Below are 24,715 nucleotides of genomic sequence, written 5' to 3' on the forward strand. Positions count from 1 at the left end.
TTCATTTTGGCAGCATTGTTGAGCTGGGAGCAAGAATGGAAATGCTTATGCACTTTAAGCAACAGTTGGGCCAAACCCTTCCCTGTTCGATTTGCCTTTATTGCTAAATTTACTCAAATGACAGTGGTTTAGAATTGGCCTAAATAATTAGGTGCTAATGTAAGCTTTGCAGTATTGGTAACCAAACATATTTTAAAAATTGTGACTTTTTTAGGTTTCTGATTGGACGGGAGAAACCTGGAGAAACCAGTGAAGTTGCCCAGCTTATTCGACAGACACTGGAGCAGGAGAGATGGCAGAGAGAGATGATGGAACAACATTATGGACAATACGTTGATGAAGATGAGGAGGTAAGGTCTTTAATTTGCATGGTGTTGCTTTCATTTTAGTAGTGATGCCACTTCAGAAATGGTTCTTGATGAGATGTAGAAATATATAGCTTTCTTCATACAATTTATGACTCAGAGGATTATTATCTATTCTAATACCATTGCCCCTAGGTTTCACCATACATCTCACTGAAGAAATCCTCACACTGATGGAATACAGACTTGCTTGATGTAGCAAAGTGTACTTAAGAAAATCTTTCCCTAATGCTACAGTCTGTTACTCACACTGTGTCCAAAGTGTGCTCCCTTGTGATAGATTGGTATTCTCCATCAAAAGGCTTATTTTGCAAAATGCAGCATTGGGAAATAGCTAATGCCAGGAGGCATCACTATAAGGTAATTGGAGGAAAGTATACAGGGGATGTCAGAGGTAATTATTTTACAGAATGGTGGGTGTGTGGAACACCATATTAAGGGTGGTGACAGAGACAGATATATTGGAGCATTTAAGAAACTCTTTTGGCACATTATGATAGAAAAATCGATGGGGGGGGGTGGTGCTGGGTGTTGATATAGGAAGGAAGAGTTAGATTGATCTTTAAGTAGATTAAAAGATCAGCATAATATGAGCCAAAGGGCTTGTAATGTCCTGTGACATGTTCTATGTTCTTGTTAATACATTTGGGGCATTGAATTTTCACCTTTATTTTCCCGGATTCGCCACTAAAGCTTTGGAGCAATTAGTGGAAACTCTAAACAAGCAGTATAAATGTTGCTTTCTGTATCTCTTTTGATTTCAATGAAGTTGCAATCACCTGTCAAAGCCCTGTCTGACCTTTCTCTACTGGTTGCTTGGTTCCAGCAGACATTTTTTTAGTTCATTTAAACCCATTGTTTATTATCGGATAACTGTGATTCTGTCGCAGTTTTACCAACTATCATAAAGGTGGCCCCCATGTTACGGCCATTCAAGTAACAGAAATTGGCCCTTAGGGTATTTACAAATCACAACTTAAAAATTTGAGATATGGAATATGATTCAGTCTGAGTTTTTTCAGTTTGTGCTTCATGACACATGCAGATGGCACAGCTTTGTGTCATAAAAAAATCACAATGCAAACAGTTTTCTTGGAACATAATGCTTCTGTAATACAGAGGTTACTTGCCTGTACTTATTTCTTTCAGGACAAGCACACAAATTAAAGAAAGCGTTAAAGAAGAAATTTTGGAATGTATGGTGACACCCATTACAAATCTCATGTTCGTGCTGCAGTCACTTAAAAGAAAAAAAAGTGATTAAGAATTAATTGTATGAATGTTCAAGAATATAAGATGCAATTAGAGTTTAATACTTTTATACTTCAGCCTTGCTGTAGTCATGTGGTGTGCAGACAGGACTGACTGTTTCTTATATCCAGCTTCATGGTAATTGGGTTTGCACCAATACATCAGCATATGTAGATCTCCCAGGGTAGTTTTTATAATGCAGTAAGCAGGTTACATTCACTGATGCACACAGTTCAATTGAGCATGAGCTGTGGTTCACAAAACACACAAATAGGATCTGCTGTACTGCAGTTTCCATTTTAGAACATGAGAACATAAGAAATAGGAGCAGGAGTAGGCCACCTGACCCATTGAGTCTGCTCCGCCATTCAATAAGATCATGGCTGATCTGACCATCTCCACTTGCCTGCCTTTTACCCATAACCCTTAATTTCCCTACTGTTCAAAAATCTATCCAGCCTTGTCTTAAGTATGTTTACTGAGGTAGCCACAACTGCTTTATTGAGCAGAGAGTTCCACAGATTCACCACCCCCTGGGAAAAGCAGTTCCTCCTCATCTCCATCCCAAATCTACTCGCGTGAATCTTGAACTATGTCCCCTAGTTCTAGTCTCACCTATTAGTTGAAATAACTTCCCTGCCCCTTTCATAATTTTAAGATCTCCTCTCATTCTTCTGAATTCCAGTGAGTACAGTCCCAGAGGACTGTATCTGTCCTCACAGTCTAACCCCCTCATCTCTAGAATCAACCTGGTGAACCTCCTCTGCACCACCTTCAAAGCCAGTATATCCTTCCTCAAGTAAGGAGACCAGAACTGCACACAGTACTCCAGGTGCGGCCTCACCAGTACCCTGTACAGTTGCAGCATAACCTTACTCTTAAATACAATCCCTCAAGCAATGAAGGCCAACATTCCATTTTCCTTGTTGACAGTCTTCTACACCTTCAAACTAACCTTTTATGATTCATGCATAAATACTCCCCAGTCCCTCCACACAGCAGCATGCTGCAATCTTTTACCATTTAAATAATCTGCTCTTTCATTTTTCCTTCCAAAGTGGATGACCTTGCATTTACCAACATTGTAATTTATCTGCCAGACAATTACCCACTCACTTAACCTATGTGTATCTCTCTGCAGACTCTCCGTATCTTCTGCACAATTTGTTTTTTCACTCAATTTAGTATCATCAGCAAACTTAGATACAGTACACTTGGTTCCCTCTTCCAGATCATTAATGTATATTGTGAACACTTGCGGGCCCAGCACCGACCCCTGCGGCAAACCGCTCACCACTTATTGCCAACCAGACTAACACCCGTGTATCCCAACTCTCTGCTTTCCATTAGTTAACCATGCTAATACATCAGCCCCAACTCTCTACATCCTTATCTTATGGATAAATCTTTTATGTGGCACCTTATCAAACGCTTTCTGGAAATCCAAGTAAATACAATGACATCCATCTGTTCCCCTCTATCCACTGCACTCATTATGTCCTCAAAGAACTCCAGTATGCTTGTCAAACAGGACCTGCCGTTGCTGAATCCATGCTGCATCTGCCTGATTTCTTTCCAGATGCCTCACTATTTCTTCTTTAATGATAGCTTCAAGCATTTTCCCAACTACAGGTGTTAAGCTAACTGGCCTATAGTTACCTGACTTTTGCCTGCATCCTTTTTTGAACAGTGGTGTGACATTCGCCATCTTCAAATCCGCCAATTCCTGCCCGGAGTCCAGAGAATTTTGGTAAATAATTATCAAAGCCTCTATTATAACATCTGCCATTTCTGCCGTGGTGTATACACCCTAGATGTACTCCATCAGGACCAGGGGACTTGTCTATCTTAAGGGCCACAAGTTTGCTCAGCACTACCTCTTTAGTGATAGCTATCGTATCGGGGTCCTCACCTCTCATCATATCCATAACATCTCTCTTTGATGTGTTAGACATGTTCTCCACCATGAAGACTGACACAAAATAGTCATTCAAAGGCTCTGCCAGTTCCTCATTACCCAATATCAATTCCCCCTTCTCGTCCTCCAAGTGACCCACATTCACTTTAGCCACCCTTTTCTGCTTCATATAATTATAAAAACTATTACTATCCATTTTTATATTTTGTGCTAGTTTATTTTCATAATCTAGCTTCCCTTTCTTTATTGCTCACTTAGTGGTTCTTTGTTGCTTTTTAAAGTTTTCCCATTCATCTAGTTTCCCGTTACTCTTGGCGACTTTGCATGCATAAGCTTTTAGTTTGATGCCTTCTTTTATCTCCTTCATTATCCAAGGCTGGCTCTCCCCACCCTTACTGTCCTTGCACTTAACTGGAATATGCTTTTGAACACCATGAAAAATCTTTGAAAGTGTTACACTGTTCCTCATCTGTCCCACCATTTAGCCTGTGTTCCCGTTTACACTAGCCAAATCCTCCACCAAACCCTGAGCCACACATTTACCTCTCTAATCTTCTTGACCCTATGCCAATTTGCACATGGCTCTTTTTGGTTCTTGTTTTTGATTTAGTCCCTAGCTGCTCAAATTCCCTCAGCAGAACCTCTTTCCTCATTCTACCTATATCGTTGGTACGCACATGGACCACGACAACTGGATCTTTCCCCTCCCACTGTGCAAATTCCTCTGCAGGTCAGATAAGATGTCCCAAACCTGGGCACCAGTCAGGCTACACAGTGGGACACACTATCCTCACGATAGAGAACTTTGTCTTTTCCCCGGACTATACCATCCCCAATTACCACTACATTTCTCTTCTTTTCCTCTCTTGAATGGCTCCTGAACTATAGTGCGACAGTTAAGTTGCCCATCCTTCCTACTGCCCCCACTCTCATCCACACAGGGAGAAAGATTCTCAGACCTGTTGGACAAGCTCAGGGGCTGAGGCTCCTCCAGCACTTTCTCTTGGATCCCACTACCCGCCTCACTTGCAGTCACACTCTCTTGTCCCTGACCACAGTCCGAATTTGAGGCAGCTAATCTAATGGGTGTGACTACCTCCTGAAACAGAGGATCCAGGTAATTCTCCCCCTCCCGGATGTGCTGCGGTGTTTTATAGAAACTCATCTGGACAAACAAAGCAACCAAAAAATTTGATTGATCAAACACATTTATCAACATTAGGAAAGCTGTTATGCCAGCTGTGGCTCAGTGTATCTATCTTTGAATTACAAGATTATGGGGTTTCCCATTCTGGGGACACAAGAGACTTCAGGTTCTGGAACCCGGAGGAGAAACTGAGCTGCTGGAGGTCAGGTGGCATTGGTAGAGGGAAATGGACAGTAGTGTTTTGGATTCAGACCCTTAATCTGGACTTGAAGAGTAGAAGGGAAATGGTCAGCATAAAGAGGTGAGGGGGAAGGACAGGGTAAGAATTGGCAAGCAGCAGATGGAGCCAGGCAAAAAGGGGTTGATTGGCATTTGGACAAGGGGGGAGGGTGGGGATAGTGACAGAGGTGATAGGTGTAGGATACAGAGGACTACAGTTGATGGAATCTGATCAGGAAGGAAGGTGGAGCATGGAACGAAATAAGATCTTCTATTAGGAAACGAGTTAGGACAGGTAACGGAAGTGCGTGTAGGGGAACACTTTGGTTCCAGTGATCATAACACCACTAGTTTTAACTTGAGCATGGATAAAGATAGATCTGGTCCTCGGGTTGAGGTTCTAAACTGGAAAAAGGCCAAATTTGAAGAAGTGAGAAAGGATCTAAAAAGCGTGGATTGGGACAGGTTGTTCTCTGGCAAGGATGTGATTGGTAAGTGGGAGGCCTTCAAAGGAGAAATTTTGAGAGTGCAGAGTTTCTATGTTCCTGTCAGGATTAAAGGCAAAGTGAATAAGAAGCCTTGGTCCTCTAGGGATATTGGAACTCTGATGAAGAAGCGAGAGATGTATGATATGTATAGGAAACAGGGAGCAAATAAGGTACTTGAGGAGTTTAAAAAGTGCAAAAAAAATACTTAAGAATGAAATTAGGAGGGGTAAAAGAAGACATGAGATAGCTTTGGCAGTCAAGGTGAAGGATAATCCAAAGAGCTTCTACAGGTATATTAAGAACAAAAGGATAGTAAGGGATAAAATTGGTCCTCCTGAAGATCAGAGTGGTCGGCTATGTATGGAACCAAAAGAAATGGGGGAGATCTTAAATGGGTTTTTTGTGTCTGTATTTACTAAGTAAACTGGCAAGGAGTCAATGGAAATGAGGCAAACAAGTCGTGAGGTCATGGAACTTGTACAGATTGAAGAGGAGGAGGTGCTTGCTATCTTGAGGCAAATCAGAGTCGATAAAACCCCAGGACCTGACTGGGTATTCCCTCGGACCTTGAAGGAGACTAGTATTGAAATTGCAGGGGCCCTGGCAGATATATTTAAAATGCTGGTATCTACGGGTGAGGTGCCGGAGGATTGGAGGATAGCTCATGTTGTTCCATTGTTTAAAAAAGGCTCTAAAGTTAATCCGGGAAATTATAGACCGGTATGTTTGACCTCGGTAGCAGGTAAATTATTGGAAGGAGTACGAAGAGATAGGATCTACAAGTATTTGGATAGACAGGGACTTATTAGGGAGAGTCAACACGGCTTTGTGCGTGGAAGGTCATGTTTAACAAATCTATTGGAGTTTTTCGAGGAGGTTACAAGGAAAGTGGATGAAGGGAACGCAGTGGATGTTGTCTACGTGGACTTCAGTAAGGCCTTTGACAAGGTCCTGCATGGGAGGTTAGTTAGGAAGATTCAGTCGCTAGGTGTACATGGTGAGGTAGTAAATTGGATTAGACATTGGCTCAATGGGAGGTCAGAGAGTGGTAGTGGAGGATTGCTACCCTGAGTGGAGGCCTGTGACTAGTGGTGTGACACAGGGATCAGTGCTGGGTCCATTGTTATTTGTCATCTATATCAATGATCTGGATGATAATGTGGTAAATTGGATCAGCAGATTTTCTGATGATACAAAGATTGGAGGTGTAGTGGACAGTGAGGAAGGTTTTCAAAGCTTGCAGAGGGATCTGGGCCAGCTGAAAAAAATGGGCTGAAAAATGGCAGACGGAGTTTAATACAGACAAGTGTGAGGTATTGCACTTTGGAAGGAAAAACCAAGGTAGAACATACAAGGTAAATGGTAGGGCACCGAGGGGTGCAGTAGAACAGAGGGATCTGGAAATACAGTTACAAAATTCCCTAAAAGTGATGGGGTAGTAAAGAGAGCTTTTGGTACATTGGCCTTTATAAATCAAAGTATTGAGTATAAGATTTGGAATGTTATGATGAGGTTGTATAAGACATTGGTGAGGCCGAATTTGGAGTATTGTGTGCAGTTTTGGTCACCGAATTACAGGAAGGATATTAATAAGGTTGAAAGAGTGTAGAGAAGGTTTACAAGGATGTTGCCGGGACTTGAGAAACTGAGTTACAGAGAAAGGTTGAATAGGTTAGGACTTTATTCCCTGGAGTGTAGAAGAATGAGGGGAGACTTGATAGAGGTATATAAAATTATAATGGGTATAGATAGAGTGAATACAAGCAGGCTTTCTCCACTGAGGATAGGGGAAAAAAAACCAGAAGACATGGGTTAAGGGTGAAGCGGGAAAAGTCTAAAGGGAACTTTAGTGGGGGCTTCTTCACACAGAGAGTGGTGGGAGTGTGGAATGAGCTGCCAGATGAAGTGGTAAATGTGGGCTCACTTTTGACATTTAAGAAAACTTGGACAGGTACATGGATGAGAGGGGTTTGGAGGGATTGGTCCAGGTGCAGGTCAGTGGGACTAGGCAGGAAGTGGTTCGGCACAGCCAAGAAGGGCCAAAAGGCCTGTTTCTGTGCTGGAATGTTCTATGGTTCTAAGGGAGGTTGTGTGAGTAGATAGGAACAGTGGCTGAAAAATTAAGGTGTTCTGTGCAGTCCTGAGGTGGGAGGTGGGGAAGCTGTTGCAGTCAGTCTGGTGCGGTCCTTTGGATGCAGTGGTAAACAGAGTACACCCCTGCTTTCTGAGATTGAATCGAGTAATCTTGTGAGTTGCATTGAAGATATCAGGTGTCCTGGCTAATATTTATTCCTCACCAAATACATACAACATGGTCTGATTGCTGTTTAGGTTATTTATTTCAGCAATTTTTTTCCCCTAAGTGAAACATGTCAGTGACCATATCTTTCACTGAAATTCATCGGCTTCTTGGCATGATTGCAGGATGCAGTTTAACATCAGACATGCATTAAGTGACAAAGGTCCTTATGAAACACTGCAGAAAAATTAGAGCAAGTGCTCAGATTGACCATTGTTGATTACTCCTGGAACATGTTCACTTCATGAAAGCGAGTCCCATACTTACTGTACGCTGAACTCTTCCCCAACCTGATTTGTAATGGAGGCTCCAAACTCCATCCTTCAAAAAATCCCAGTCCTCTACTAGTCAATCCTTCTCTCCCCACTTCACTCCACAGGACACTGGGGGTCACTGAAGTCTGCAGCAATAGACCCATAAATAAAATCATTGTTGGACTGTCATGTGATACCCTTACAGTGCAGAGGGCCATATACAGCCTCTGCAATATTGGCCTTCCTATCCATCCTTTCTCATAGATCCTGAAGGAGCATAACTGTGATGAAGAGGGTTAGTATTGTGTCAGAGGTTCATTGCGTCTCTGTGGAATATAGAAAATAACAATGAAAGACCCTTGAGCTTATCATGTCTGCACTGACCAATCTAAGTAAATCCATCTGCCAACGTTTGGTCCGTATCCTTTTACTCCCTATCTGTTTACGTATATACCTCTTAAATGATGGTATTGTATCTGCTTCAACTACTTCATATGTCTGCTTGTTTCAAGCTAAGTCACTCTCCGTGTTGGAAAAAATGCTTCCCTCATACACCTTTAAACATTGCACCCTTGAACCTTAAAATTACACTTTCTAGCATTTAATGCTTCAGCCCTGGTGAAAAAGACTCTATCTACCTTAATTATGACTTACATAATTTTATATACTTCTGTCAGGTCAGTTCTGTCTTCTGTTATGCCTCTTAGCATCTGACTGCAGCGAAAACAATTCAAGGTTGTCCAATCTCTCCTTATAACTAATAATCTCCAATCCAGGCAACACCCTAATGAACTTCTTTCATCCTCTTCAAATTAATCACATCCATCTAGTATTACAGTGACCAGCACATTCCACACAATACTCCATATGTAGCTTAGCCAATGTTTTATACAGCTGCAGCATCACTTCCCTTTTATATTCAACAGCCTGACTGGGAAGATAAGCATACCTTATGACTACCATATCCATTTACATTGCCACTTTCAGGGAGCAATGGACCTGCATGCCAATGTTCTTCTGTACATCAAAACACCTAAGATTCCTGCCATTTGCATTTTACTTCCCTCTTGCATTTGACTTTTCAAAATGCAACACCTCACACTTATCTGGATCAAACTCCATCTACCTTTTCTCTGTCCAAATTTCCAATAGATGTACAATATATCCTACTGTATCCTTTGACAACCTTCTTCACTGTTCACAACTCCACTGATTTTTGTGTCATCTGCAAATTTAATAATCAGCCCACCTACATTTTCATCCAGATCATTTTTCTACTACAAACAACAGAGATCCCAGACCAGATCCTTCTGGAATGCCGCAAGTCACAGACCTCTTGTCGAACACCCCTGTACTGATACCCTCTGTCTTTTATGATAAAGCCAATGTTGTATCTGCTCTATCCATTCACTATGGATCCCATGTGACTTAATCTTCTGGAGCAGTCTACCATAAGGAAACCTTGTTAGATGCTTTACTCAATTCCAAATAAACAATTTTCACTGCCCTATCTTGTTAATCATCTTCATCGTTTCCTAAAAAAAATGTAATCAAATTTGCTATGGAATAGACCTATTTGGCTCATTAACTCAATCCGAGCTCTTGAGGATGTTCAGGGGTAAGCCCACAGGTCTCTTAACTGCTAATTGAAGTATCTTTTCTGAACTGTATTGTAGGATTTTGAGCTATTCTCTTACAATCTGAGCAACACAGGGACCGAGTTCTTCAACAGCAATAACAATAATAGCAACTGCTGTCTATTGCTAAAGGTTTGTCACAATGGAGTGGTTTTGGAATGCATGGTGTGGGCTCTGTGTTGCCTTGGTTTGGCCAACTTTTTTTTCTCTTTTGCATCTCTTTTAGTAAAGGCCAGATTTTGCCATTTTGTTGAAAGCAGAATGAAAAGCCCAAACAGCAAACAATGCAGCTAGCTGCCAAACTTAAACATAAGCAACCCTTTCAGATTTCCTGGGAACAGCCCAGTCAGAGCCATTTTGATGAGTTTCTGCCAGGATTCCTAACTGCATCATGGACCTTACTTTAAAAGAAAGAAGGACACCAACTCCTGAGCTTGGCTAGTATTAGCTATCCCGGGGCACCATGATGAAGCCAAAATCTTTCAGAGGGTCGCATGAGAATGGACAGAATGATTAAAAAGCAAAATGCAAAGTTTAAGTAAATTTATTATGAAAGTATGCATATTCCACTATGTACTAATTTGAAAATCATTTTCTTGCTGGCATTTACAGGAAAATAAAGAAATACAATAGAATGTATGGAGAACTATATGTAACTAAAGACTTGACAAACCACCAACGTGTAAAAGAAGACAATTTTTTTTCAAAATAAAATAAATAAATGATACTGAGAATGTAAGTTGTAGAGTCCTTGAAAGTAAGTCTGTAGGTAACCTATTTAGAGAGGGCAACCTATTGAGCATTGGGTTACAAGAATTGATGGTAAATGGGATTGAAGGGGTTACTAGCCTCAGGAGTTTACCTCCTTTGAATGCAGAGCTCAGTGAAGACCTGTGTAGGAATTTCTCAATAAGAAACAATGGGTCACACAATGGTCCCTTTGTTACCCTTGCAACTACACAAAATCAGGTGGAAAGGTAACAGAGAATCCAGCTTTAAAGGGTCTCATTTATCTGAAATAATGATTTAACAATTCACTGTAGAAGTCTTTATCACACCCTTGAGAGTATCCTTTAAAAAGTTTGTTGACAGTATATTTACTGAACGTTTTTGAATAAACAAAGCATTATAACATCTTTATCAGAGCAGTAAGTCTGTAAGTTGCTGCAAAGCAGTCCAAGGAGCGGAACACAATTGTTATTTTAGGAAACAATGTGATCACACATCAATCTCTAGCAGGTTATGAATAATGTGGGTCAGGTAAAGCTCCATTTTCCTAGTTTGGAACAAACTCCAATGAAAGTGTTTCCCCACTTCCTCCTTTAGATACTGATTCCTATTTTAATATCTGTACTGAAAAAATTAACCTGTATTCACAAACTGACTGACATTGCTATACATCACTCTAACTTCTTCATTACATTCAGCAAAGGGAGAGAGGCCGCTACAAGTGTCGTACAAATCCAAGTCCTTCTCCTGCTCCACTCCACTATTACCCATCAGCTGATTTTTTTCTTCCTGACACTTGCCCCCTCCGTCATCACAGTTAAGCAGTGCAGTATCAGATGTGGAGACTGTGCCCAAATTTCTCGGCAGGGTCTTAATCAAAAAGAAATCAATTTGTGGAGAAGTATAGTACCAGTGTAAGACCATAGACATAGGAGCAGAATTGGGCCACTCAGCCCGTTGAGCATGCTCTGACATTACATCATGGCTGATTTATTATCCCTCTCAACCCCATTCTCCTGCCTTCTCCCTGCAACGTTTGACACCCTGACTAATCAAGAACTTATCAACCTCTGCTTTAAATGTACTCAGTGACTTTGCCTCCACAGCTGTTCGTAGCAATGAATTCCACAGATTCATCACCTAAAGAAACTCCTTTTCATCGCTGTTCTAAATGGATATCCTTCTATTCTGAGGCTGTGCACTCTGGTCTGAGACTCGCACACTATCGGAAACATCCTCTCTACATACTCTTGGTTGAGAGCTTTCAATATTCAATAGATTCAAAGAGTTCCCGTCCCCCCCAACTCTTTCTTCTAAGCTCCAGTGAGTACAGGCCCAGAGCCATCAAACACTCCTCATAAATTAACCCTTATGTTCCCTGAATCATTTGCATGAACCTCCTCTGGACCCTCTCTAATGCCAGCACACCTATTCTTAGATAAGGGGACTAAAGCTGTTCACAATACTCCAAGTGCAGTCTGACCAGTGCCTTAAAAAGCTTAGCATTACATCCTTGCTCTTATATTCTAGTATCCTCTTGAAACAATTGCTAACATTGCATTCGCCTTCCATACCACTGACTTAATATACAAATTAACCTTTAGGGAATCCTGCACAAGGGCTCCCAAGTCCCTTTGCACTTCTAATTTCTGGAAGTTTTCCCTGTTTAGAAAATAGTGTACACTTTTATTCCTTCTACCAAAATGTATGGCATGCACTTCCCTACACTATATTCCATCTGCCAGCTCTTTTCCCATTTTCCCAGTTTGAGTGTCTTTCTGCAGACGGCATGCTTCCTCAACACTCTCTGCCCTTCTACTTATCTTTGTATCATCTGCAAACTTTGCCACAAAGCCATCAATTCCATCATTGAAATCATTTACATCTAATGTGAAAAGAAGCTGTCGCAATACTGAACCTTGCAGAACACTACTAGTCACCAGCAGCCAACCAGAAAAGGCCCTGTTTATTCCAACTCTTTACTTCCTGCCAGTCAGCCAGTCTTCTATACATGCAAGTATCTTTCCTGTAATACCATGGGCTCTTATTTTGTTAAGCAGCCTCATGTACATTCCCTTGTTAAAGGCCTTCTGAAAATCCAAGTAAACAACATCCACTGACTCTAATTTTTATCCTGCCTGTTATTACCTCAAAAGAATTCCAGCAGATTTGTCAGGCAAGGTTTCCCCTGAAGGAAGCCATGCTGACTTAGGCCTACTTTATCATGTGCCTCCAAGTCCCCTGAAACCTCATCTTTAATTATGGACTCCAACACAACACTGAAGATTTTGTTGTCCATGTGTTCCTAATGGCTTATCTACCTTCAAACCTTTCAGCTTCCCAAGCACCTTCTCCTTAGTAAGAGCAACTACACTCTCTCTGCCCCCTGACATTCTTGAATTTCTGGCATACTGCTAGTGTCTTCTACAGTGAAGACTGACGTCAAGCGTTCATTAAGATTGTCTGCCATTTCTTTGTCCCCCAATACTACCTTAAGTAATATTGAGCATATTCCAATGGATATAAATAATTGAGGTGTAATATTTTCAAGCATCATTCTAGCACCATTGTACAAAGTTATGATTTCACTCACTGAGAGCCGATCTTTTAGCACGAAAGTCAAAAAACCATACAGCATGGAATTGACTCCTTTGCCCATTGAGTCTGCACTGACCAACAAGCACCCATTTACACTAATCCCACACTAAGCCGAGTCTATTCTCTCCATGATCCCATCAACCCCCCCCCCCCCCACCGACACGACTGCTCAGCCACACTCTAGAACCAATTTAGAGTGGCCACTGCATCCCTGCAATGTGGGAGAAAACTGTGGCATCCAGAAGAAACTCGTGTAGTCATAGGGAGAAGGTGCAGGCTCCTTACAGGCAGCACCAGAGGTCAGAAGGTTTGTTAGAACTCTCAAGCAGCAGTGCTGCCAGCTGTATCACTGTGCTCCAGTGTTGATGTAATTAGTTTAGTCAATGTTAATGCATTTTCACCAACAATGTTTGCTTTTTAATTACTCTGCACAGATACTCCTCAGCTTATTAACTGCTGATATATATACAGCTGGTACATGTGAACAGGAGTTTGAGGTAGATTTACAGTCTGCGGTATGTTCTTCCATGTGGGAACTCAGTTCCTGGTTGCAGTTCCAACTTGCGAACTATTCGGGTTATGACCAGCTCTCAGAAACAGAACCCGGGATAGACCTGTAGATGTTTACATGCCTGTCTGTCTTCATGTGCAGAATCGTAGTTTAATTCCAATGCAGAACTGCATGTAAAAAGTGTTCCTGAGGTCTGATGGATGCACTTTACTAAGTGGTTTGGGTATCCTAAGACTGTAAACAACTTTCCTAGATGATCTTAACTGTGACATATTATCAGGAGGAAAATATGGTTCTGCCCTTACATAGAAGAGACTGTACCAAAAACTTCCTCTAGGCAGCTATAGTGTGATGTTGATGACACAGCCTTGTAGCATAAACATCACACTCCAACTAAAAGGATTGGAAATTCTACATTCAGATTTTGGAGATCCAAATTGCAAGTTTTAAGAGTCTGAAATTCAAAAGGTTTCAAGTGACCAAAAGGAAACTGGACATCCTAATTCATACAAATTGGGAGCAGAGGTGGCCTCTCGACCTCTCAGACCTGCTCCACCATTCAATAAGATCTCACTGATCTGACGTAAACTCTGCTCCTGTCCTCAGTCACCTCATTGCTTATCATGAATCTATCCACCTCTACTTTCAAAATATTCTACCTCTGCTGCCCTTTGGGAAAGAGCAGAAAGTTACAAATTGAACTTTGCATCCCCATCTCTCTGCTTGTTGCTCAATTGATTTGGCAATGTAAAAGGTGAGTCGTTAACATGACAGTTGTCACTGTAGTCTTTAAATTGACTCTTTGTGAATCACATCTCAGTAGCTATTTTATTCCATTTTGTGTTACTTGCCTTTATAGGCTTCAAAGAAACTCAATCATTTATTAAAAAGGTGGTACTTGGTTATATAAGTCAATCACAGTAGGGAAATTGCAGTCCCACCAGCTATGTTGGCCTTCTGACACATTGATGAAGTACTTCCATGGTGAGCAGAAGGGCTGTGTCTGAGGTAAATCATTTTGTGCCCTTGCGTCTAATTTGGGGTCATGTTCCACCACAGTTAATCTGTGTGTGACTGAAGAAGTGACTACAACTCCAAGTCATCATGCCTGCTATTACAAGAACTATTTACGAGTTAATATACTATTTGTGTGCAGATGTAACAAAAACAACACAATGATCTCAGTTACTGGGGAAACAATTTTATCGCTTTCTCATATGAAGCAGACAGCAACACAAAATGAGTTAGTACTTTATTTTCAGATTCTTCATCAGTATGCAAGTTTAGTTATGACATAACCTTGCCCGAAGGAGTCTGGTCTTATCTCCGACTGCCTTTACTACTTCAGCTATCGATCTAACTTATCCAAGATTCCCTTTTCATCCTGGTGACTACTGTAAGGCGACCAGAAAATGTATGGCAGAGCTGTAATTTGATCCACTAATAGAATACTGCAGATGCTGGGAATCCTAAATGTTGGGAACACTCAGCAGCTTGGTCTGGATCCGTGGCAAAAGACAGAGTTAACATTTCAGGCCAATTATATTTCCTGAGCATCTACTCCTTATCAATATGCAATATCTTGGTGTAGCAGCAGTATGACCTTCCTTCTATGCCTCTGCCAACATTACTTGCAGTCCATAAACCCTGTCCACAGTTCTGGCTGCAAAGTGCAAAATACACTGAAACACTCCCTCCAAATAGAGCTCTGATGGGTTATTCTATTGATGCTCTCAAGGGAAGTTTACTTGATTTTATAGATCATATAATTTTTAAGTTGTTATAAACATTTCCAAAACTTGCAGTTTCAGGGACAGTTCGCTGGAGAGACTCAACAAACTTGAGCCACAGCCACGGTCACTGTCAAAGGTTAAGCTGGACTAATGAATGGCTCACGATGGGGCCAATTCATCACTGTTTCAGTTCATGTTCCCTTATTCCCAAATCAGTCTGTGTAGCTAGTGCAATGTAGTCCACGAGAAAGGTATTTCTTCAATAGTACATCACCAAATCCACCATCATTGAATTGTAATTTCATAATTAGACTCCACCCCTCCACACCCCACCACCACTACTTTATCATTTTCTGTTAAAGTCACAGACACTCCTCTACTTAGCATCACTTTATAGACATACAATCAATCTGTGCAAAGAAGCTACCTTATTTATTTATATTTGTTGTGTTTTTTTTTAATTACTGAGTTCTTTATCTTACTGTTTTTTTGTGCTGCACTAGATCCAGAGTAACAATTATTTTGTTCTCCTTTGCACTTGTTTACTGGAAGTGGCATTAACCATCTTTAATCTTGAATTATCCAGATATGAGTCATATGATTACAGGATTGTGTAGTTGAGAGTATTTCAGTCATTGCAAATGGACAGCAATTCCAACTTGCACTGACTATTAAAACAAAAATCTAATAGAATGTGGACTATCATTTTATAGACCAAAATGAAATAATTTAAAGCAGATGTAAAACTATTATGACCATCAGGTACTTCAGAATCAAGTATATTATCACCGGCATGTATTGTGAAATTTGTTAATTTAGCAGCAGCTGTTCAATGCAATATATAATATAGAAGACAAAAAACAAATAAATCAATTACAGTATACATACATTGAATAGATTAAAAATCATGCAAAAAACAGAAATAATATATATTAAAAAGTGAGGTAATTTTCACAGGTTCAATGTCCATTTAGGAATTGGATGGCAGAAGGGAAGAAGCTGTTCCTGAATCACTGAGTGTGTGCCTTCAGGCTTCTGTATCTCCTACCTGATGGTAAGGTCCTTAATAATGGACGCTGCCTTTCTGAGACACCGCTCCCTGAAGATGTCCTGGGTACTTTGTAGGCTAGTACCCAAGATGGAGCTGTCTAGATTTACAACCCTCTGCAGCTTCTTTCAGTCCTGTGCAGTAGCCCCCCCCCCCATACCAGACAGTGATGCACCCTGTTAGAATGCTCTCCACAGTACATCTATATAAGTTTTTGAGAGTATTTCTTGACATGTCAAATCTCTTCAAACTCCTAATGAAGTATAGTCACTGTCTTGCCTTCTTTATAACTGCATCGATATGTTGGGACCAGGTTAGATCCTCAGAGATCCTGACACCCAGGAACTTGAAGCTGCTCACTCTCTCCACTTCTGATCCCTCTATGAGGATTGGTATGTGGTCCTTTGTCTTACCCTTCCTGACATCCACAATCATCTCTTTCATCTTACTGACGTTGAGTGCCAGGTTGTTGCTGCGGCACCACTCCACTAGTTGGCATATCTCACTCCTGTACGACCTCTCGTCACCACCTACCAACAATGGTTGTATTGTCAGCAAATTTATAGATGGTATTTGAGCTATGCCTAGCCACACAGTCATGGGTATAGAGGGAATAGAGCAGTGGGTTAAGCACACACCCCTCAGGTGCACCAGTGTTGATCATCAACAAGGAGGATATGTTCTCACCAATCCACATAGACTGTGGTCTTCCGGTTAGGAAGTCGAGGACCCAATTGCAGAGGGAGGTACAGAGGCCCAGGTTCTGCAACTTCTCAATCAGGATTGTGGGAATGATGGTATTAAATGCTGAGCTATAGTCTATGAACAGCATCCTGACATAGGTGTTTGTGTTGTCCAGGTGGTCTAAAGCCGTGTGGAGAGCCATTGAAATTGCGTCTGCCATTGACCTATTGTGGTGATAGGCAAATTGCAATGGGTCCAGGTCCTTGCTGAGGCGGGATTTCAGTCTGGTCATGACCAACCTCTCAAAGCATTTCATCACTGTCGATGTGAGTGCTACCAGGCGATAGTCATTAAGGGAGCTCACATTATTCTTCTTAGGCACTGGTATAATTGTTGCCGTTTTGAAGCAAGTGGGAACTTCTGCCTGTAACAGTGAGAGGTTGAAAGTGTCCTTGAATACTCCCGCTAGATGGTTGGCACAGGTTTTCAAAGCCTTACCATTGGGATCTTCTGCCTTGCGAGGGTTCACTCTCTTTAAAGACAGTCTAACATTGGCCTCTGAGACAGAGATCACAGGGTCATCAGGAGCAGCAGGGATTTTCACAGCTGTAGTTGTGTTCTCCCTTTCAAAGCGGGCATAGAAGGCGTTGAGTTCATCTGGTAGTGAAGCATCGCTGCCATTCATGCTATTGGGGAGTTTCGCTTTGTAGGAAGTAATGTTTTGCAAACCCTTCCAGAGTTGCTGTGCATCTGATGTCACCTCCAACCTCATTTAAAATTGTCTCTTCATCCTTGAAATAGCCCTCCGCAAATCATACCTGGTTTTCTGGTACAGGCCTGGGTCATCAGACTTGAATGCCACTGATCTAGCCTTCAGTAGACGATGTACCTCCTGGTTCATCCATGGCTTTTGGTTTGGGAATGTACAGTGAGTCTTTGTGGGCACACACTCGTCCACATAGGTTTTGATGAAGTCGGTAACAACTGCAGCATACTCATCTAGATTCAAAGATGAATCCCTGAATACAGTCCTGTCCACAGATTTAAAGCAGTCCTGTAGATGTTCCTGTGCTTCCCTTGTTCATACCTTCTTGGTCCTCACTGCTGATGCTGCAGTCTTCAGTCTCTGCCTATACTCCGGGAGTAGAAGTACAACCTGGTGATCAGGCTTTTTGAAGTGAGGGCATGGAATAGCACAGTAGGCATTCTTGATGGTGGTGTAGCAATGGTCCAGTGTGTTATTTTCTCTAGTATTGCAAGTGATCTGTTGATGGTAATTACTTAGTGATTTTTTTCAGACTGGCCTGGTTAAAATCCCCCAAAACGATGGTGAAGGCATTACGGTGTGCTGTTTCATGCATGTTGATCCCATTGCTCTGATCATCTAAAGCCTGATTGATAGTGGCCTGAGGTGGAATGTATACTGCTACCAAAACATCCCCAGAGAACTCCCGTGGTAGGTAAAAAGGATAGCACTTAACTGCTAGATATTCCCAGTCTGGTGAGCAGAATTAGGCAGCACTGATATATTTGTGCACCAAGAAGAGTTGATCATGATGCATACTCCTCAGGAGGCATACCTAACATAACCCTGGCACCCACTGCGATATTCATCTTTCTCATTTCCTTTATTTCCATATACTTAAGAAATTATAAGTATTTGTATCCAAATATGAATTGTGCTTGGCTCCCTAGTGTGCCTCGATTTTAAATTTAGGGAGCAGGATTTTCTGTAAAATGTGGTCCACATTCATAAGGAGCCTTTGCTGACACCTGGTGTTTGACATAAGGAACATTCTTCAACAGTTATATTACCCAGTGTTGTTTGATTGGGTAAGACACAGATACTGCTGCTCTCCCTCGGTTACCTGCAGTGAAATTTGATTTTCAAAATAGGTGATTAATTAAAAGCCTTGCCCTGAAAAAAACGAGGCATGCCCACAGAGGTGCTTTGACACCCTGTTTAAGGCTTACTGCTGTCAAAAGTATTGATAAACTTTTACAAACATGGGAATTGTATTGACTTTAAACATGCCATGTAAAATAAAAAGCTTGTTAAAAGGTGCAAGTAAATACATTTTTAAAAGATTGAAACTGGATTATTAGGTGTAATTTAGAAAGCACTCCAAAGCAATAAAATGTGTGTTAACAATTGAATACTATCCTTTTATAAAGTCTTAGAGCAGGGTGACAAGTTATTCAGTCCACTGAATATGTGTTCACCATCAGTACGCTTAATTTCATTCCATTAACAAAAGGGAGTGTGAATTACTTGAAAGTTACGCCTCTCCATTGTAGCCACTCTTCTCAATTAATATGAATGCAGTATCGAATCCATCAGGATCAAACCTTGTGCAGATTCAGCAAGACTGCAGGAAGACGGTAGAGCTACTGCTTGATTCAATGATTCTGTCTGATAGCAATGTAAACCTTTGGAAACTTCAGAAACTCCACATCTGGGTTGTCTCATTGTGTCATATTCATACTGAAGAAAAACATTTGACCTAGTGACCCTAAAAAAAAAGTCTTTGAAGTTGTGCGCCATTCCACCAATCTTCACCCGAGAAACATGTGAACCAATGGTTGGAAAGGTTACTGTAAATAAGTGTTACAGAAGTAAATTTTCCATGTTTATTTCAAAGGATTTCTGGCTAGAAATGAAGAATACACACATGTTTCCTCTGACTAACTAGCAGGAAACCAAACATTATAGTCTTCAAGGGCCATCTTACATCATGTTCTGACGTAGCTCTCAACACAAACTTTTGACATTTCCTTTACCCTCTGCATTTGCTGCTCAATCCACTGAGTTTCTCCGGCTGATTGTTTGTTGATCCAGATTTTAGCCTCTGCAGTTTTTGTGTTTCCATCTCACATCAGTTCATCATCTATTGACTGTAATTTTCGCTCCCTCTCTGTGCCTAACCTTCTATTCTGGTTAGCCCAGAGATGAGCTTCCCCTTCTATATTTCCACAATCGCATACTACCTCTTCCTCAGGCCACCTGCCCATAAAATCCCTATCCACATATTTGTCACTTCAAGATATGATTACATCTGTGTTTTCCCATCTAACTTCCCATTCTTGCCAAGATGGCGGCGCGACGCAGCAGCCACTCCAGGAACGAATATCTGTTATCTGTAAGTAGGGGCCGTGCACAATCCTGATTTGATGGGGACGGACGTGTGAAGCACGGAGGAGCATCTGGTGAAACTTTTGAAACTTTTCCGGAGAACATTGTCTCATTTTTCAACTACATTGTATTTGTGGTTTATAAATGACAATAATCTGAATCTGAATCTGAAACCACTACCTTCCAAACGCTTGCACCCATCCAAAACTGTGTGATCCTTGCATGGTGTGCAGCCATCATTGTTCGCTCCTGCTCTGTCGCTGCCTGGATTTTAAAACACATATCCTCATGTGCAATGCATTCCATTACCTTCTGTATCAGTACCAGCCCTACCAACCTGCTAACACTCTGTTATCCCAGTTCTGGGACCTTGCATCAAGATGTGTTTTTTTTCACTTTCCATTAACTTTCTTCAATTCAATTCCAAAATGTTGGAGTTACCATCTCTCCTTCTTCAGGATGCTTCTTAAATTAAAACCAAGCCCTGGTAACTAAGTTCTTGGGCATGAGAAATACTAGCTCCTTAGTGTGCATAATTTAATCAGCTGTGGCCCAATAATAGTTAGGTATCGTGTGGTATTTAATTAATAATGTTGAAGTAACTGCTTGAGGGTGATTTGTGAATATTGCAGTTTAAAATGCTATACAAACGCAAGTTGTTTTGACACCAACTGGAGGATTTATTGGTGTCAGAGTTATTACTATTGTGTAAATGCAAATGTAACTTGTTATGTTCTCCTTGTTTAATTGACAGCAACTTCATTGTATTATAAAATTCTTCTAAAGAAATCACGTTATTCCCTCTTCCCAAATAATAAAAAGCCAAATCATGTTGCTGTTGTAAAACAGTACAGCGCTTAAGAAAATGGAGTTCTAATCTATATATACAGCAATAATCTTAAGACATTTCTGTCAATGAAAATCCTTTTATTAATATTGTATGACTGGTGTCTTATGATTGCAGTTTCAGGCAACTTTAGCTTGGTACACTTGAGTGGAATATATCACTTTGAACTAAGCAAAATGTTGGAAATACTTAGGAGATCTGACAGTGTCTGTGAAGAATGAGACATTTAATGTTTCAAGTCAATAACTTTTCCTTTGAAAGACTAAATCTGCTTATAATTTTAATATATTGTTAAGCATATTTACAGCAGTATCATTTAGCTTGATATTTCCCCATAACAAATTCAAAGTTCAAAGTAAAATTTATTATCAGAGTATATACCTGTCACCACATACTACATCTGAGATTCTTTTTCTATAGCAAATCCATAGAACAGTAACTGTAGATATCAGGAGCTGTTAACTTAAACAGTGCAAATGCAGAGATAAAATAATAGCAATAAATAATGAGCATGAAATAACAATCTAACAAAGTCCTTAAATGAGTGTAGCTGTCCTCTTTTGTTCAAAAGCCTGATGGTTGGGGCTAGTAACTGTTCTTGAACCTGGTGCTGCAAGTCCTGAGGCTCCTGTACCTTCTGCCTGATGGTAGCAACAAGACAAGAGCATAGCCTGGGTGGTGAGGATTTTTTGCAACATTTCATGTAGATTTGATCAATGGTTCGGAGGGTTTTACCCGTGATGTACTGGGCTGAATCCACTATTTTCCGCTCAAAGGCCCTGGTGTTCCCATACCAGGCCATAATGCAGCCAGTCAGCACACTTTCCACCACACATCAATAGAAGTCTACCAAGGTTTTTGATAATATGCCAAACCTCCACAGCCTCCTGAGGAAGTAGAGATTCTATTATGCTTTCTTCGCAATAATATTTATATGATGGGTCCAGGACAGGTCCTCTGAGATAGTGACAACCCCCGTTTGACTGCAAAAGTCCTTCAGGAAGATTTAGCAGACTCTGGAGTGGTGGTGCACTGTTCTACTGTGCAGCAACACCTGCACAAATATGATCTTCATGGAAGAGTCATCAGAAAAAATCCTTTCCCGCATCCTCACCACAAAATTCAGCATCGGAAGTTTGCAAAGGAACGTCTAAACAAGCCTGATGCATTTTAGAAACAAGTCCTGTGGACTGATGAAGTTAAAATAGAAGTTTTTGGCCATAATGAACAAAGGTATGTTTGGAGAACAAAGGGTGCAGAATTTCATGAAAAGAACACCTCTCCAACTGTTAAGCACGGGGGTGGATCGATCATGCTTTGGGCTTGTGTTGCAGCCAGTGGTACGGGGAACATTTCACAGGCAGAGGGAAGAATGAATTCAATTAAACACCAGCAAATTCTGGAAGCAAGCATCACACCGTCTGTAAAAAAGCTGAAGATGAAAAGAGGATGGCTTCTACAACAGGATAATGATCCTAAACACACCTCAAAATCCACAATGCACTACCTCAAGAGGCGCAAGCTGAAGGTTTTGCCATGGCCCTCATAGTCCCTGACCTAAACATCATCGAAAATCTGTGGATAGACCTCAAAAGAGCGGTGCATGCAAGATAGCCCAAGAATCTCACAGAACTAGAAGACTTTTGCAAGGAAGAATGGGTGAAAATCCCCCAAACAAGAATTGAAAGACTCTTAGCTAGCTACAGAAAGTATTTACAAGCTGTGATACTTGCCAAAGGGGGTGTTACTAAGTACTGACCATGCAGGGTGCCCAAACTTTTGCTTTGGGCCCTTTTCATTTTATGTTATTTTGAAACTGTAAAAGATGGAAATAAAAAAGTAATCTTGCTTAAAATATTAAACAAATGTGTCACCTTTAACTTTATGCCTTTTGGAAATTAGGTCATCTTTTATTTGCTTACAATTCACAGTAACAGAAATTTTGACCAGGGGTGCCCAGACTTTTGCATGCCACTGTATATGTGTAGAAAACAATTCAAATAGCAAATCAGTATGCACTTTCTTTGCAATTTTTATTATTTCATTCATTTTCACTGCAAGTACATCAATGCCTTGGTAGGTGAATGCTTATTTCCTTCTGCTTCAGCATTCCTTGCCTATTTAATCAAGTTGACCATGGCCTTGGTTCCAAGGTGAAACTTATGCTGTAAGCCATTCCCAGGCTAATGAGTCTTAAGCCTACACAGATCTGCTGTGGATCACAGTGATGGATGACAAATACGGGTTCATCTGTCAAATTACTCCATTACTACTCAACAATGAAGATCAATTATGCTGGGATTCCTCAGCTACAGATGTCAGACTAATAGGCCTGTAATTTTCTTTTTGCTGCCTCCCTCTTTTCTTAAACAGCAGAACTACATTTGCGACCTTCCAGTCCTCCGGAACCATGCCAGAGTCTATTGATTCCTGGAAGATCATTTCCAATGCCTCCACAATCTCCAAAGCCACCTCCTTCAGAACCCATGGGTGCACCTCATCTGGTCCGGGAGACTTATCTATCCTTAGTCCATTTAGCTTCCCAAGCCCTTTCTCTCTAGTAATCTTGACTGTACCTAATTCTATTCCCTGAGACCTCTGGCTATCAGTTATGTTGCTAATGTCTTCCACTGTGAAGACTGATGCAAAATACTCATTTAGTTTCTCTGCCATCTCTTTGCTACCCATTATAATTTCTCCAGCATCATTATCAATCAGTCCTATATCTACCCATGTCACTCTTTTACTCTTCATATGTTAAAAAAAACACTTAGTATCCCCTTTTATGTTAATTACCAACTTCTTTTCATAATTCATCTTTTCTTTCCTAATGATTTCTTAGTTTCCTTCTGTAAGTTTTTAAAAGTCCTCCAGTCCTCAGTTTTCCCACTATTTTTTGCTTCCTTGTACACTGTCTCTTTTGCTTTTATTTTAGCCTTAACCTCTCTCGTTAGCCACATTTGTGCCATTTTTCCACTCATGATTTTCTTTTTTCTTGGAATATATTTTTCCTTATTTCTTGTAGGAATTTCATCCAATTCTGCTCTACCATCCCTCCATCTACCTTACTTTAACAATCAACTTGGGCCAGTTCCTCTCTCATACCACTGTAATATCGATACACTTGATACCAGCTTCTCCTTTTCAAATTTGAAACTGAACTCAATCATGTTATGATCACTGCTTCCAAGGGATTCCATTACCTCTAGCTCCCTAATCGCCTCCAGTTCATTACACAGCACCCAATCCAAAACAGCTGATCCCCTGGTGGGCTTATGGACAAGCTGCTCCAGAAAGCCATCCCGTAGGCATTCTACAAACTCCCTCTCCAGAGATCCAGTACCTTCCTGACTTTCCCAATCCACGTTCATATTAAAATCCCCCATAATTATCTTGACATTTTCCTTCTGACACGCTTTTTCTATTTCCAGCAGTAACTTGTAGTCCACATCCCAGCTGCTGTTTGGAGGCCTATATATAACTGCTATTAGCGTCTTTTTACCCTTGCCATTTCTTAACTCGACCCATAAAGATTCTATCTCTTCTGATCCTTCTGATCTTCTTTCTAGTGATTTGATATCATTGCTTACCATCAGGGCCATGCCACCCCCTTTACCTACCTTCCTATCTTTCCTATACACTGTGTATTCTTGGACATTCAGCTCCCAATCACATCCATCATTTAGCCATGACTGGCTGATGGCCACAATGTCATATCTTTCAACCTGTAGCTGTACAACCAGGTCATCCACTTTATTTCTAATGTGTGCATTTAAGTACAGTACATTTAGATCAGTATCTGTTACCGATTTTGCTATATTTCTATCGCACAGCAAATTACCCTGTCTATTCAC

At 40.9% G+C, this 24,715-nt stretch overlaps 1 protein-coding gene across 3 annotated transcripts in view; it reads left to right on the forward strand.

Annotated features, from left to right (window-relative positions):
• The window catches only part of LOC132384937 (neurabin-2-like), a 239,285-nt gene that overhangs the window by 178,518 nt on the left and 36,052 nt on the right, over nucleotides 1-24,715 (forward strand). For 2 of the 3 annotated variants that reach the window (XM_059956592.1, XM_059956593.1), the window contains exon 6: nucleotides 215-350. In XM_059956592.1, coding sequence (XP_059812575.1) covers nucleotides 215-350 — 136 coding nt within the window. Of the gene's footprint in view, nucleotides 1-214; nucleotides 351-3,306; nucleotides 3,367-10,190; nucleotides 10,674-24,715 lie in introns of those variants that run through there. The other variant, XM_059956594.1, reaches the window with a different exon arrangement.

This window comes from Hypanus sabinus, chromosome X1, assembly GCF_030144855.1.
Source record: "Hypanus sabinus isolate sHypSab1 chromosome X1, sHypSab1.hap1, whole genome shotgun sequence".
Classification (NCBI taxonomy): Eukaryota; Metazoa; Chordata; class Chondrichthyes; order Myliobatiformes; family Dasyatidae; genus Hypanus; species Hypanus sabinus.